Raw genomic sequence first — 17,521 nt, 5'->3', positions numbered from 1 at the left:
AGTATTCCTGGTCCGAAAATGACGTGACGCTGTAGCCATGACAACCAGTAAGTAACGTACTGATGTTTGACGTAATTAGAGCGCCACCGCCCTTCACCGTGGTGTGAGCTTTCGGATGGTTGAGGATGCTAGTTTCTAAAACAAGAAAAGTTGACTAAGACAAATGTTTCCAAAGATGACTGGACAGAAAAGTATGCATTAATTTGTCCAAATCCAGCACAAAGCCGTTCGGTTTGATTTTCAGCGAGACAGCTGGAGTTAAAGAGTGGAAATGTCAAACGCCACTAACGAAACACGGATATTTTGAACAGCACTATCAACAGAATACAGAGGTGAGGACAATAAAACTACGACAGCTAAAGTCTTCATATGAATCAGCAAATAAGTTTCTTGTGAGAGCTTTGACACATCAAAAGAGCTACAGAAGCCTCATGAGAGAACCAGCCGAAAGTAACAAATTTCCCCCAAGCCCTGATTAACACATTTTACATTCCAAACTATGAAAACATCTTAAGCACGCAACCATTGACAGTTGTTTTTGTTTTGTTGTTCTATTTTTTTTTAAAAATGTAGCTTAAATAAGTTGATTGCGTCCACTTACCTTAAAAAATTCAGTAAATTGAATGACTCATTTTTCTCAGTGTAGCCTCTTTGAGAGAGAGAGAGAGCGCGCGCAGCTCAGATGCAAAAAACCGCAACTTCCGTCAAAAATTAGATAGTGATATTGACCGAATGCTCTCGGGCTGTATTATACGTTCATCAAATACTTGTGCTTCAAACCTGCCGACCCATCAAACACAAACCTGTAAATTAACTAAATAAAGCATTTCCCGTTTGCTGATTATTTCTAACAGTTCTGAACTAAACAAGCTATCAAGGGTTAAGTTCTTTACTCAGTCTTTGTAAAATCTATATTATAAGATTATTGTAAGTATGAAACTTCTTATATGTCCTTTTATAAATAAGACCCAGTCTTGGATTAATCTAAAGTTTAGATTCTAAACCCTGTCTGGGAAACCACCCCTATATTTAAAGTCACAATGAAATTGAAATGAAAAACTATAATTTGTTTTGGAATATTATGGTATTCTTTATATGTGACTTATATACGTGCTTCATTATTTTTTTTAAATTAATGTGCCCTCATAATCTTTATTCAAAAACTCCTATCTCGTCCCCTACTCAAAACGACCTCTCTCTCTTTTGGTCATATTGCATGGCAGGTGGGCGGAGTCCCGGAGAAGATCGCAGCAATTAGCAACACAACCTAACTTCAAACGAACCAATCAGGTCTCGATGGACAAATTCAAATACAGCCCTGCTCTTTATTTCACTTCAGAAGCCGTTTCACTCTGATGCATGTCACCACGGGAGAAATAAGGCAATCGCCACTTCCGTTTCATGGCGACTTTAACATCGTTGTTTAATAAAACCATGTGTTTATTTGGTTTTGACACTTTCTTTGAAACAATTATTATTGTTATTTTAAATGGTTTTGCCCACTTTGGTCTATTTTTATTTCCAAAAAATATCAGATTACTTGATTGTTATCAATTATCAAAATAGTTGTTAGTGAAAAGCCTAGATTGGTTAAAAAAAATTCAAAATTTTGTGATTTCATTTAAATAAAATGCTATTTTATAAATTTTCCATTGATATATTTTCTCATTAAGAATTTCTTAAAACTTCATCTTGAAGTCTCAAGGTGAAAATATCAGCAAAGTGTAAAAATCTAGTCTCGTGAACCCAATCTCATGTCTTGTCACACGACTCACACCCCTAGAAAATAGGTGAGAGCGGGGTAAGATGTCACACTTTTACAAATTTTTTTTTTGATGACATTTTAACACAGTGTCTAACATTTACTGAGCGCCATACATGACAATGATATAAATCTCATACCAAATCAAAAAAGAAGGAAGTCTTGGGCACATATGTTGTATTCATATCTCATAACAAAGTTATTGACTAATGAATACATAATGTTACTTTTTGCCCCAACTTACCCATGTGACAACTTACAATTTCTTTAAGCTACAATTTCTTAAAAAACACATGGATGCATGTGCACTGGAAAGTAAAAGTGGACTTCATTGTTGTGTTACAGGCATAAATTCAACACACACAGTACTGTGCAAAAGTCTTAGGCCACCACCACCAGACTTCTTGTATTAGAAGATTTCATGTCCATCCAAATTTATTTTCAATCTATTTTATTAAGATACAAACAGAAAATACAGGAAATATGTACACAAAAGTAAAAAATTACATTTTTAGGACTAAATGTTATCTTTAGGCATTGTCTGTGTTTAGTGTGATCTCTCTTGGCACTAAACACATCTTGAGCGTTTTTGAGCAGAATTAAGTAAAAAGACTAATTTCTTTAAAATAGGAAACTAGGATTTAATTTTATTTAAGTTTAAGAGATCCTGCAGTTTCCTGCTATTGCTCAAGTGGAAGGGGGGTTTACCCTAAAAACTTCACACATCAGTTTACATTTTTTTTTTTTTTACAGTGTTTAATACTATATACACATTTCCAGTATTTTCTGGATGTATTCTTTTAAAGATATTGAGAAACAATTATATATGATCACTATAACATTGCAAAAACAACAAATCTAATTCTGGCATGGCGGCCTAAGACTTTACACAGTACTCTATATGTGCGTGTGTGTGTGTGTGTGTGTATATATATATTCCTGGAATTCATGAAACTTGTCTTATATTTTTAGATAAACTTTCTTCTATTGCTTCAGAGTCTATTGATCTATTACAACATTGTCCTTGAGGTAGCAAAGGCCTTACTGGGAAGGTCTGGTCGATCAGTGCATGCCAGTGCCACAAGAAGAAGATTGGTAGATGATTGCCCAGGTCTTCAGTGCTCGCTGGAATTTCCCAAATTGTTTGGGGGGATGCCCACCCAACCTTTTCTACCATTATTAAGGAACCTGTTCCATTGCATTACTTGAAATTGCTTTAGATTTATCTGTGTGTGTGTGTGCTTATGGCTCTGGACGTGATGGTGCAACCCTGAGGCATGCTTAGAATCACACCAGAGGCCTGTTTGCCAAAAGCTGAACATTAGGCCCACTTCCTTATGCTTTTTTTAGCGGACGAAGCTTTCTCACTAACACAACTTGTATTAGACAAAAAATTTGTGCTTCAGTAATTTACTTCTCATGCACAAACAAAGCTATCTGGACCTAACCGCTGTAAAAGATGATGAAATCATGAGATATTTTGCAGCCCTATCAAGGGTTAAGCTTACCTGCTGAACTTGCTGTCATAGCTTGGAATGCAAATGTAGTCAGAGCTCTTAGAAAATCACTTTGTTACTTTTATCCCGAGTTACTTTAAACCTCGCTCTCCCCTATGCATAAACATCTTACACTCCAGTGTAAATTTGCTGAATTTTCATGCAGAGAAAATGACAACAGCACAAGTGACTCATTTGTGTTCTTTTGACTGATGAAAGATCCAGAATATCTATGAGCACTGAAACAAATGACAAAACATGACAACTTGGAGGACCCTGTGTAACGATATAGAACATTACCTAACCCCAGTCACGTTTCTTAAACTTGAACTGAAAATGTGAAAGAACTATTGAGTCATTGCACTGTGGGAATCTCAAGTAGTCAAGATATGAAAACCACCAAAGCATTGGACCTCATGTGCATTTTGTTCATCAAATACCTTTAATACTAACCAACTGCAGAACCATACGTCTGAAAAGATAAATGTACAATATATGAGATGCAATTATATTATATATAATAAATATATAGGGTGATTTCAGATTGATTGGGACACTTTTTGCCATTGAGATGAATTGGAAAGTGTCCCAAACAACATGAATTCACCATATACATTGTTGTGAAGAAGTGTTTGCCCCTTCCTGATTTTTTATGTTATTGCATGTTTGTCACACTTTAACTTTTCAGATCATCAAACAAATGTAAAAATGAATCAAAGATAACACAAGTAAACACAACATGCAGTTTTTAAAAGAAGATTTTTTTATGAAGGGAAACTTAAATCCCAAACTACATGGTACTGTGTGAAATTGGTATTGGTACTGGTTGGGCCACCCTTAGCAGCAGCAACAATTGCAATCAAGCGTTTGAGATAACTTGCAATGAGTCTGTTACAGCGCTGTGGAGGAATTTCGGCCCACTCACTCATCTTTGCAGAACTGTTGTAATTCAGCCACATTGGAAGGTTTTTGAGCAAAATCCGCCTTTTAAAGGTCATGCCACAGCTTCCCAATAGGATTGAGGTCATGATTCTGACTAGGCCACTCCAAAGTCTATATTTTGTTTTTCTTCAGCCATTCAGAGGTGGACTTGTTGGTGTGTTTTCGATCATTGTCCTGCTGCAGAACCCAAGTTCGCTTCAGCTTAAGGTCACTGAGCACTTTTTCACACAGGGCCATGTGGGTTTGGATTTTGTTTTTCCTTCATAATAAAAACTGCATGTTGTGTTTACTTCTGTTATCTTTGATTAATATTTACATCTGTTTCATGATCTGAAACATTCAATTCTTACACGTACGCACACACAAAATGTTGCAACAGTTTACTTACATACTTGGCCAAAGAAGGGGAGGAGTTGGCATAAATATCAAGGAAATGACTAAAATGGCATTTGTTGAAATAAGGCATTTCAATGACTGATTAATAACTGTTGACGCTCATTTACAGGGAAACATGTCACAGGGTTTTGCCTCTGAACTCCTCATATACATCACACAAAAATAATATAAATTTTGTGGATCATATATTAAGATATAAATATATGTTAAATCATATATTTAGATGTATCATTTAATATCTTGATTTATGAATATATATTCAGGCTGTCTGTCTTCTATACCCTTAGATTACAGCTTGCAGAATTCAGTGTATGGGGAACTACAAATGTGTCAATAATTTCCTCTTTCCAAAATGTCTAAACACTGGCAGTTTGTATTTGTTTTAAGCATCACTATTGCATTAAAAACACCCGGTGAAAACACAGCATGAATGAAGTTAAATTTTTGCTAATTAATGTGTACACAATGTTTTAAATCCTAGTATACCATTTAGAAACATGAAAATATGTGGTCGATGGCTATGGTCCAACACAAACATCTATACAGTACATGTTTTGTATGTTGGACAGGATTTCGTCATATATCATAACAGGACAAAAGGAATGTGTGTTGTCTCCATCAAATGCATGGCAGGATGTGTCTGTGTTTATTCTGCTCTATGTCCGTGACAGAGAATTGATCTTATATAATCGGTGTTCTGGTTTGGAAATGTGGAATTTCCTCTTACTGGTGACAAACCTTCCTTTACATAGAAGTAGGGATTCCCCCCATAACCTGCTCATAAAACAGACACTGCTGACAATGGACCCATATCTTTACAGTGCTCTGCTTCAGTCTGGATCTTCTTTCATCATTATTTTATCATGACCATCAACAGAAAGGTGAGAATCGATGCATTGCTATTCCAAAACGTAGTGAATGTTCTTATTGGAAGACATAGATTTTGATAATGAATATATTAAAACAAAATGTATGATTCTTTTATTATTCTTGACTTACAACTTATATTTACCAAAATAAAGCTAATCTTTTGTGCTATTTAGTTATGTTTGGAGATACATAATTCTCTCTCATTTAAAATCATTCTTTATTTTAGTGGAGCGACAAAATGTGGATTCAACATTTTTAAGGAACTTACAATTGTCTAGGCTAAAAGTTCATAGGCTGTGTGGGACAGTAGTTATGAATGTCAGTTTATCAGATCTTGTTTGTATCATGTCATGATGTGATTTTTTTTGTGACAGTGTGTCATTGACGTCTGTACATGCATTATAATGCTTTCCAGGGCATTCTTCCTCAACGCTGCGCCCCCTCTAAAAGGTGTGTATGTACAGACTATAGTAAAATATTGTCACAAAACATATGACAATTTTAAATGATTGTTAATTTAGTAATTGTATAGTTCAAGTTTATGCACTCTATAGTAGGGGTATTTAAACATATTGCACTAGAATGATATAAGTCATGATATATACACATGTGATTTTTTTTTTTTAAAGTTTAAGTTCTGAAAAAAGAAAGAAAAGTATGCCTATCACACATTTGTATAATGTGTTTTAACATTAAATTTCAATAACAGTTTACCAAAACTAAAGCATAAATAATACATTTATCAGATGCAACCATAAAATACTCAATTTAAAAGAGCAGTACTACAAACTAGTTGTACATTCTTCCTACATTCAAAGTGGCTGAAAGTGTAGCTTAGAAATAAGAAATGATTATCTTGTATTATATTTCACTCTGTCTGCTTTATAAAAGGCTGATGACTTAAACCCTTCCCATAGGTGGAGCCTTTTTGTCTTGAGGTTGCTTAATAACATTTTGTAATTGGTCTAGACAGCTGTGTGGTGGTTGGTCCAGAGATCCCCGATCATCACATTCAAGGTGAACCAGTTATCATAAAATTCCCATTTCTTGAGGATGCAATCCAATACAATCAAGTGCAACTGGACAACAGCTCAATATTCCACATCTGTCACAACAAAACGGAAAATGGGAGCAGTCTGAAGAGTTGTGATAGGGTGATGCAGAGTGAGCGTGGCATCTGGCTCCTCCCATCGCACCCTTCCGATTCTGGACTTTACACTTATGTTTTCAGGTTAGTAAGTTTCAAAAATGCAATGTACACATTTAGTAGGATTCTACCTATAGATATGAATGCCTACTGCTACTACTACACTGAAAAAAATGATTAATTGAATTTAATCAATTTTTTTAAGGTAAGTGGTTGCAATCAATTTATTTAAGCTACATTGAAACAAAAAATATTAGTAGAGTCAAATAAAATATAAAACGTTTGTTTAAATGTAGCTTAAATAAATAGATTGCAACCACTTACCTTAAAAACATTGATTAAATTCTATGAATCATTTTTTTCAGTGTACTATGACAGGGTGTTCAATACCAGTAAAGGGAGATAATATTAACTGTAAAACAATATTAACTTCTAACACATTGAAGCTGGGCTTTGTCAAAGGTTGTGTCCTTCTGGTAAGGTATGAAAATCACCACTTTATGTCATGCATAAAAATGTCAGTGTACCGTGAAAACTATAACAAACCAAGTTCAAGTTTAAGCTCTGTTTAAGTGTTTAATCTGCGTTCTGACTTTTTCTAATTATGAACTGTTGCCAACAAGACAAACGTCCCTGGCAACTCTAAGGGAGCAAATATAAGTGCAAGAAAGCTGAGCTATCGGTCTCAAATAATCTGTCTTACATTTACATTTACGCTTTTATGCAAAGTGACTTGAAAACAATAAAGCGATATGTCATAGGCAGGCAATAATACAAGAAGTGCTTATAACAAGATACAAGTTTTCACTATTCTAAAAAAATACCTGATGAGAGAAAGAGAGAGTTAGAAACATTTTAAAGATAAAAGAGATAGAAATACAGTCAATATCTATATCAAGTATTTTTTTTGGAAAAGATGAGTTTTAAATAGTTTTTTGAATGTTGCAAAAAGTGTGGCTGACCGGATTCTTCCTGTTGAAGTTTTACTATTGACGTTACAGTAACGTTTTGCAGGTCCACACTGAATAAACACAAACTTACCATTCAGAAACATACATTTCCAATCTCTGAATAATTGATTATTCCTCAAAATCTGTATCTTCATTTGATACAGGCTCAACCATAAGGTCTGTTTATACACACAGAGCTAATAAGAGCAACGACCACCGGCTGAACCAGTTTAATCCGCTTACCCGCTTCCTATCCCTACCGTGTCTAAATATATATAAATATATATTAATTTCTCCCAAGGGTTTTTGTCCTTCTAGGAGTTTTTCCCACCGAGTTTTCTCCTAGGGGGTTTTTCTTCCCAGGGAGAGTCAGCCAACTTTGGCTTAACTTAGCACTTTACTGTATACGTTACATTATTAATACGCTCGCTTGTACGGTTTATTCTTAGCCGCTATATTCTACTTCTTATACTATCTACTGTATTGATTTTCAATGTTCTCCTCTACATCTACTCATGTAAAGCTGCTTTGCAACAATTAACAATTGTGAAAAGCGCTATATAAATAAAATTGAATTGAATTGCATCAACTTCACTCCACAAGAACCATTTTTGGTTCGTACACGATGAATTGTATTCTGATAGTAATTCACAAAGATACGTAGGTGCTAGACCAGTGGTCTCCAACGTGGTGCCCGCATGGAGACTGTGAGTTGCCCGCCAAAGCACACTCTACTTATAGCCTCAATTGTATGTTAACATTTTAGCAATGATAAAACATATTAACAAGTAAAATAAAATAAAATCAACAAGTAAAACAAAAAGTTTTGAGTAGACTATATAAAAAAGTAGCCCTCCAGATTGTTTTATCCATTGTGGTAGCCCTTGCTCACAAAAAGGTTGGAGACCCCTGCACTAGACCATTTAAGGTTTTAAAGGTGATAAGCAAATGTATAATAATAATAATGTTAAATTTATAATTTTTATATTTACTTTGTGCTAATCATGTTTAATTTCGACCCTTATTGAATGGGTTGTCCCCAAACTGAATTGCCCCTTTGGGGACTAATAAAGATAAAGTAAGAGCGACTCTAGGAGCTGCGTTTTAAACCAGCTGAAACTAGTTTACCAAAGAGCCCAACAAGTGTGTGCTGCCGCTCCAGAGAGTAATGAATCTATGACCATCATAAAGCTTATTTTTCCATGTGTTTTGAAGCCCTGCCAAATTAAAATTTAAGCAGATATAATGCGAAAGAAACAATTCTCTGAAGTGGATTTACCCAGACTTCAATGAATCAATTACTTAAAATGAATAACAGTATGGTTAACTTTCACAGGTCATTAATGTTTATAACTCCTCACTGCTTACTACAGTGTAAAAAAATAACTGTAATTATTAATTGCCGGTAACTTACTGTTTAAGATAAAGACTGAAAATGTTTCATGTTCATTTAACTTTGAACAAACTGTTGCCAGTAAATAGCATAAATGTAAAATCTACAGTAAGTTACTGGCAGCTAGTTGACAGTAATACCCAGTAATACTGTAATTTCTACAAAAATGTTTTACACTGTAAAAAAATTGCTGTAATTATGCAGTTGGTTGCCAGTAACTTACTGTAGAAGATAAAGACTGAAAATGTTTCATGTTCATTTAACATTGAACAAACTGTTGCCAGTAAATAACATAAATGTAAAATCTACAGCAAGTTACTGGCAACCAGCTGCCAGTAATAATGTAATTTCCACAGAAATTTTTTAGAGTGTAAGGTTAATAAACCATGAATGGTTCACGGGTGTCAACTTTACATGCCTGTAATTTAATACTGGTGATTTAAAACTATCATATAGGTTAACTTCTTATTAGTATTCACCTTATAAGGAATATATTAGGAAACCAATTTTAAGTAAGTATGCCCTGAATTACTCTTTTACTCAGATGTCTTTGATCCATAACCCTACACCGTATTAGTCAACATCTCTATTGCCTCTCTGTCTTACTCTGATAAGCTACTAGTGTAGTTTGTAATGTAAAAATGGTTATTTGTGTAATTGCCATTTGAATTTCATTGAGTTCTGTCTGAATTGTGTCTTTGATGTATTTCTTTTCTACTTAGGGGAGATACATTCTGCTTCACTGGAAGTATTTCCATAACCATTTATGAGGCAGAGGAACCCAGCAAGACTGTAATGCCCTATGCTGCACATGCAGGAGAGGATACAAGAATTATTTGCCCCTATTTGAAATATTTCAAAAGGGCAGAAAATCCAAAGTGGTACAAGGTAGATCAAATTTACTGAAATAATCTAATGACAAATAATTCAACTCTTTATTTGTAAAACGTTTACATGTAATTGACAGGATTTCCAGAGCACAGCTCTTCCTGACGGTAAAGGACGGTACGCAATTGAGAGAGAAAGAATATTGACCATCAAAAACATCTCGATGAAAGATCAGGGCTTCTACACTTGTAGACTAAGAGTGATTATAAACAATACTCAGTACAATGTGAGCAGAACCTGGAGAGTGTCAGGTAAAGAAGTTTCAAATGTTTTGCTTGTGATATGATTATTATTACACATCTAGAGTACTGACAGATGACTTACGCACGGCTTCTATTCTGTACAAACAAATGGAGCAAATAATACATAATACAAGATGAGCAGTACAGTACTAAGCTTTGTCTGTGATGTTTCTCAACTCCTACAATGTTTTAGATGCCTCCCTAATCAACACACTAACGAGTTGTTAAATCAGGTGTTTTTTTATTTCCTTGAGGACTGAAGTTTTTGACCAATTTTCTATTTATCACTTTTATAGTCACAGATCTTTCTAGCTCTGCACCTGTAACCTCTGAAAACCACAAAGCTTTAATACGTAAGTTTAATTTGAGCAACAGCACATTGTGTTGAATCTGATTACATTGATAATAATGTAAAAAAATTATTAAAACTATTCCTGGAAAATTAAATATGCCAATTGTTTTCATACAGCATCAAGGGATTTATTTCCTTATATTATCTTTCCTGTTAATGGATTCCTGATCAAAAGTCACTGTGGTAAGTACACAGTACTGCTCCTAATCTTTTTTTTTAAGTACTCACTTTACATGACACTGTGCATATTCCATTGTCCAAATGCCTCCTACTTCAACAGAATTGTTAGATTTTCTTGTATTTGGCTTGTACTAGTGGTCACACCTGCTGCTTGCCGTAATGATTTGTGCGCAGTGTTTTCAGTTTTTTAATTGCGAATAAAGTAAATTAGATTGTAAATTTGTCAAAAAACAAACCTTTTAATAAAAAGTTGTAACCAGAAATACTTTGAATAATTGAATATTTTAGTTGCTGCTTATACTGTATGCCCGAAAAGTAACGAGAAACATAAGCCTAGATTATTAAAATACCAATAGAGTTTCGTCTATTAGTAAAAAATTTTTTTACATGGCACAATATAACAAAATACAGATAAATTCATGAGTTTTATGATGACATCTGAGTACCGTAAGAGCGATTTGAAATTAGACTCCACCGGATGATTTCTTGAATGATTCTCGCGGTAGTTTGATGTCCTCTGCCTGTTGGTTCTTGCAATGCCGGGTGAAGTCGAACACACCTATTCACTATGTCTTTAGTGATTTTACCATCAAAATAAAAGTATGATAATGTTTTGCAGCAGTTTTATTTTGAGATGAATTGAAAGTATTTAATTTGAAAAGTTCTGAATAGGCTTGTTTGAGTTGCGCCTTGCCCTCGGAGTTGTGCTTTGTGCAACGGAAATACAAAATAAATGCATTCATTGAAGATGTTTATAAGGAGAACCAATGAAAGGTGAACTGTTCATTACTGGAAAAGGCTATTTAGTAAATGTTGGGATGTATAGTGGCGAAAAAAGTTTTTGGCATAATGCCAAACTTACTTGCCGACTTCTGCTCTAAACCATGTAATCGAATGGGACGTGAGCGAAATTTAAATGTCAAATTACACTTCAAATTAATTTTTCTTAATGCTTTCTGTTCTGTAGTCTTCAACTGCGTTATTTACTTTCAGGTTCACGGTTGGAGATTCCATGTACAGTGTCCTTTGGGAACCAATCAGCTGAGTCTACAGAAGTGACGTGGGTGATTGATGAGACATCAGTGGAGAATTCTTATCTGGGTGAACGTGCCTTCCAGACAGAAAAGAAGTAAATACCATTCATGCCGAAATTAAGTTGACATTTTAGTGTGTTGAAGAATAGTAGTTTGATATTGTGACAAATTTAGGTAATAAAGTTTACTTACTTGCAGATGAATGTGTATTAAACGTTTGCTTGCAATAACCACCCTAAAAACTACATGATATAGTATTAAGCTCAGATCTGTCGCTGCCTAAATGGGTTTAAGCCTACTAAACAGCAAAATAAATAAATATTCTTCACAAATTAGAATTGGTCAAGTCCTTTAACAGAAGTAATATTTTATGAAAGTATCTGTACTCAAGTACTTGATTTGGCTACTTCATCCAACCGCTACTTTCTGATACTGAATTTATCATCACTGAATGTGTGTTTTTTTTTTAGAATCTTAGCCAATCACATTGAGGTGAAGCTGGTTATCCTCGAACTACAAGAAGAGGACAATGGAGCACAATTAAAGTGCATCAGTCAAAACCAGGCCCAAAAACAGGAAGTTGTTGCTCAAATAAAAGTGGAAGTTCAAGGTATTTGTGTCCACATTAAGAACTTATTAAAGAGCCTCATTAAAAACAATAACACAAATATGGCATGTATTGCAAATACAATGGGTAAAATCTATAATTTCATCTCTGTATCTTTCTTTTTCCCCTCTCTATAGACTCAGTGTCTGTGTGGTTGCTGGTAGCCATGGCCCCCTGTTTTATTGTTGTTGGGTTTATTTTTCTGTATCATTTGTGCCGAAGGCAAGAGAAACAACATGATTATGTTCTGGCTTCACAAAATATTGCCATTTAAAAATTCTACCCGTTACTGTGGGTGGTTCTGTCATCTCGATCTATTTTGTTGAATTTTTTTATGTTTTTTATGATTTGGTGTCCTACCTCTTGCCCTTTTTTACTGTTAAGTTTGTTTACAGATGTTTCTGCTATTGTTGTATGTTTCCATTTTGTGCTATTGAAGGTAGTGGCGGCTGGTGCTAAAGATTTTTGGAGGCGCAAACAACCTTAAAATCAATTAAACTTTAACTGTAGTAATGCAGGACTGTAAATAGCCATTTATCAGGTGATGAATATCATTACTGCTTAGCTAAAATGCTGAAAATGTTACTGTTGAAGTTAACTGTTAAAGCATAAAATAAATACTATAAATCTAAAAATTTGAGTATAATGTGGGTTTATTATCAGTAATGAACTAATCAAGGGAATCTTTCTCTCTCTAACACACACACACACACACACACACACACACACACACACACACACACACACACACACACACACACACACACACACACACGCACGACACACACACCAAAGGTTGCGTTAGACTTTTTGTTTGTTTACATGTTCATTTCTAATCATGAACTTACAAAACAAGCACACCAGTTCAAATGTGTTTATTTATTTGTGAAGTGAACAGATGAACATCACATTAAGCAGACAAAAGAATGCTTTTTTCGCATTCACAGCAGAGGCAATAAAACACACAACCTTTGTGCTGAACAGGCAAATATGAACAAATCACAAAATTCTATTACAATAAACAGGGCCGGTTCTAGATATTTGGAGGCCCTAGGCAAAATTCATGTTGAAGGCCCCTCACACCCCTCTAATTTTCAGTATAATGTGAGAAAGTGTTTTTATGTCTACCCTGAAAGAAATCATTAACACTGGATAACATTTTTGCTTTCTTCAAAGAGTAAAATTAAAAAGACAACAATACATTGCAAAACCCCGAACCCTAAAAAACTATGAAGACCTCCTAGACATTATTTTATTAAATGAGCATCAGTATTTGTATTGTTTTTTATTTTAACTGGGTATGAAGAGGATTCCCCCTCTTACTGAACCAATATACGGTATGAAGTTATCTATTCTAGACCATTGATATATTCACATGTATTGCAATTAGTACTGGGCAAAGATTAATTGTGATTAATCGCATACTAAATAAAAGTTATTTTTGGCATAATATATAAGTGTGTGCTGTGTGTAATTATTATGTATATATAAATACAAACATTCATGTATGTATTTAAGAAACATTAACATGTGTATATATATTTATTTATATTTTTATATATTCTATATTATATATATAAATTAAAAACAATTATATATAAATAAAACATTTCTGAAATGAATAAATGTATGTGTGTGTAGTTAAATATACGTAATAATTACACACAGTACACACATAAATTAATCACTTTTATTTTGTATGTGATTAATCGCTATTAATCTTTGCCCAGCACTTATTGCAATACAATGTGTGCGCATGGTGTATGGTTCAAAATAAGCATTATTTTTCACATATCGTACATTTTTTACCACCTCTTAAGTCCCGCCCATCTGTAACAAGTTGTTTTGTACAAAGCTCATCATTCTGAAAAGAGCAGTGTGAACCGATTGATAATTTTTCTAAACACTTAACACAGAGTTCCACCTACAAAACACAATTGGCCAAATGCATAATTTTCTTCTCAAAAACACATTTTGTTAAATAAATACTAACTCTTCATTTCAAAACAGAACACATCTTTCTCTGCACATAATAACTTTACCAAAACACTGGAAATCTGACTCAAAATGAAATTATTCTTTCAAAGAATAACACATCTTTTCACTTCACAAGGTACATGCAATCAATCAAAGTACACCAGGTTTCAAAATACTGGCTATTGTTGACATTACAAAAACTGCATAGACTTTTATGTTTCAGTTTTACAGGTATTTGCATGCAAAACATGCAATCCAAAGTTTTTACGCTAAATGTCTTGGTTGGGAACTGTAGGTCCACATGTGTTGTATCAAGGTTGGCATGACGGTGGAGGACACCATCCATATTGGAGATGGCAGCACACATTGTGATGTTCCCACCACGTTAGCCAGGAACATCTATAATGGCTCTGTGGCCAATGACGTACCTGTGGTCTTTTCTAGTGCTTACATCCTGATTGAAGTGTTAAAAATTAACCATTCAGGTGTTTGGGTAGGTGGCACATATATTGGCCATTTAGCTCGTGTATTGTCATTTTGAATGGTAGTGTTTTGAAAAGGCAAACATGTGACTTTATGTCAGATTGTTGTGTCTTGTGCAGAGAACCGTGTTCAGTGCATTTAAAAAGTGCCATTGTGAATTGCAAAATGTGTGTAAAGCAGAAAATGTGTTTAGACTTTTGGAGACTTGAGAAGAGGTGTTGCTCTCTGTGTGTCAGTTTAAATAGTTGTGCTGTTCATGTCATTTTAGTGTGTTAGCAATTGGAAAAAACTGTAAAATCTATTGTTTTGGTCTTGTTTGAGCTTGTTTGTAAAAGAAGTTCAAGCATTTTAAATTTGTGTTAATTATATGCATTTTGTGTTAAACCAACAAGAAATGTGTTAATAGTATATAGCTTACACAGGTGGATGTAGTGCTAACTGTGTTAAGAGTTTTGAAAACTTGTTAAAAGTATTGAAAAATCTGTCAAAGCAATCGTAAAAAACTGTAAGTTAGTTTAGTTAGTTAAGCCAATTAAGTTAGTCTAGTTAATTTAGTTAAGTTAGTTTATGTCAGTTTAGTTGTGTTAGTTAGTTTAGTTAGTTAATTGAGTTACTTTAGCTTAGTTTGTTAAGTTAGTTAGTTTAGTTAGTTAAGTTATTATGCTAGTTAGTCGATTTAGTTAAGTTAGATTAAGGTAGTTTTGTTAAGTTAATTACTCTAGTTAGTTTAGTTTATTAAGTTAGTTTGTTTATTTAGTTAAGTTTAAGCTAGTTAGTCGAGTTAGTTTGTTAGTTAGGTAAAGTTAGGTTAAGTTACTTTATTTAGTTTAAGTTAGTTTAGTTAATTTAGTTAAGTTAGTTTAAATTAGTTAACTAGTTAATTAAGTTAGTTTAGTTATTTTAGTTAAGTTACTTTAGTTAGGTTATGTTAGTTTAGTTAGGTTAAAGCACACGTAACACACGCTGTTTCTGCATTTCTGATGTTAATCTGGAGTACCCATAGAGTAGTATGACATCCTTTATATCTCTGAAGAGTCTTTAGTTTAATCAGATTTATAAAAGAAATATTAGCTTTTACCGAATCTTTCCGATAACGTACGAAAAAATGAAGAAGGAGGAGTTATACCGCAGGAGGAGCAAGTACGAGTCATCCAACACTATACAACACTGTTTTAACTTATGATTCACTACATGTTCGTGTCATTTATATAATATGCACGCGACTATTTCCAACATAAGACAGAACTCTTGCTTACCGCGTGCAACTCGTGACCTGGTTGGGAAAATCCACCGCATCAAACACACACGCAAAACTCCGCTGCTACCCCAGATAATAAAAAATATCCATCGTTTTCATAAGGCTGGATGTATTCTCCTTACATCCAAAAACACACTTCATCTTTTGTGCCATTGTTGAGTTTTGAAATTAAACAAAGCTGAGGGGCGCGATAAGCTGTTTGCAAGCTCTAGCGTCTCCCGCTGATTGACGGGTGGGCGGGGTTTTCCAGGGGAAGTGCCCATATAAAGAGGTGATACGTATAGAAAACCCCTGAAACGTCAGTTGGACCTGTAATCGAAAAAAACTTTCCGAAACTTGTACGAACCCTGGCGAAGTGCATTCGGCACAGAAATACTCTGTAACACATCCAACTGCTTTTTTGACACTTTGCCTACGTTTAGCATGAGGAAACAACTCTATAACTGTGTTAATAAGTCAGAATGCATGAAATACCATTGAACCCCCAGTTAGTTAAGTCAGTTTAGTTATTAAGTTAGTTATAAAGTAAGTTTAGTTAGTTTAAGGTAGGTTATTTAGTTAAGTTAGCTAGTTAGTTTAGTTTTTTTATTTAGACAAGTTAGTTAATTTAGTTAAGTCTATTAAGTTAGTTAGTTAAGGTAGTTAAGTTTGGTTGAGTTAGTTGATTTAGTTTCAGTTAGTTCAATTAATTTACTTAAGTTAGTTTAAATTTGTATAGTTAATTATGTTAGTTAAGTTAGTTTAGTTTTTTTAATTTAGCCAAGTTAATTTAGTAAGTTAAATTGATTAGTTCAGATAATTTAGTTAAGTTAGTTCAGTTAGTTAATTTAGTTTAGTTTGTTAAGTTGGTTAGTTTAGATAGTTTTAGTTTAAGGTAAATTAGTTTAGTTTGGTTAAGTTGGTTTAAGGTAGTTTGGTTAAGTTCATTAAGTTAAGTTATGTAAGTTAGTGTAGCTAGGTTAAGTTAGTTAATTTAGTTAAGTTTGTTTAAGATAGTTTAGCTAATTTAGTTAAGTTTGTTTAGTTAAGTCAATTTAGTTTAGTTAGTTTAAGTTAGTTTAAGCTAGTTAGGTTAAGTAATGTTAAGTTTAGTTAATTAATGTTAGTTTAGTTAGTTAATGTAGTTTAGTTTATTGAGTTAGTTGTTTTAGTTAAGTTAGTTAGTTTAGTTAAGTTAATTAAGTTGGCGGAATTAAGAGCGTTTTGGAATGCTAAACATCCCCATACATTAATTTATTTCTCAGTCAGCCACAAAATCAAAATTGATAATTACAAATATGTTTGCACATCGCGTTTATCAGTACCTCTGTCTCACATGACAGTTTTTGTACAAACACCGGTGGTGTCAGTCGACGCGCTCCGCTGAGCCTCATTTAAGTTGCATATACAGTACGCATATAATGCACACATGCATTGCAAATGTGCCGCTACGAACTGCAAGTCTGGAAAAAAACTGGTATGGTGTTCCTGGTTCTCAACCTGTGGATGTTTTTCATCGCTAAAAGGGAGTTTGGGAACTTATAGCAGAGCACAGACGACAACAT

General features: G+C 34.1%; 1 protein-coding gene across 1 annotated transcript; it reads left to right on the top strand.

Annotated features, from left to right (window-relative positions):
* The first annotated feature begins 5,841 nt into the window (after window positions 1-5,841).
* On the top strand, window positions 5,842-12,779 carry LOC135782855 (interleukin-1 receptor type 2). The gene is made up of 9 exons (XM_065293348.2): window positions 5,842-5,916; window positions 6,436-6,697; window positions 9,679-9,844; window positions 9,924-10,095; window positions 10,383-10,439; window positions 10,556-10,621; window positions 11,612-11,747; window positions 12,123-12,262; window positions 12,397-12,779. The coding sequence occupies exons 1-9, from the start codon at window positions 5,871-5,873 to the stop codon at window positions 12,531-12,533; spliced, it is 1,182 nt and encodes a 393-aa protein (XP_065149420.1). The 5' UTR covers window positions 5,842-5,870; the 3' UTR covers window positions 12,534-12,779.
* Window positions 12,780-17,521: the final 4,742 nt, after the last annotated feature.

Source organism: Paramisgurnus dabryanus, chromosome 15 (genome assembly GCF_030506205.2).
Source record: "Paramisgurnus dabryanus chromosome 15, PD_genome_1.1, whole genome shotgun sequence".
NCBI lineage: Eukaryota > Metazoa > Chordata > Actinopteri > Cypriniformes > Cobitidae > Paramisgurnus > Paramisgurnus dabryanus.
The sequence above is the reverse complement of the archived record's forward strand: the minus strand, read 5'-3'. Positions and strand labels throughout refer to the sequence as shown.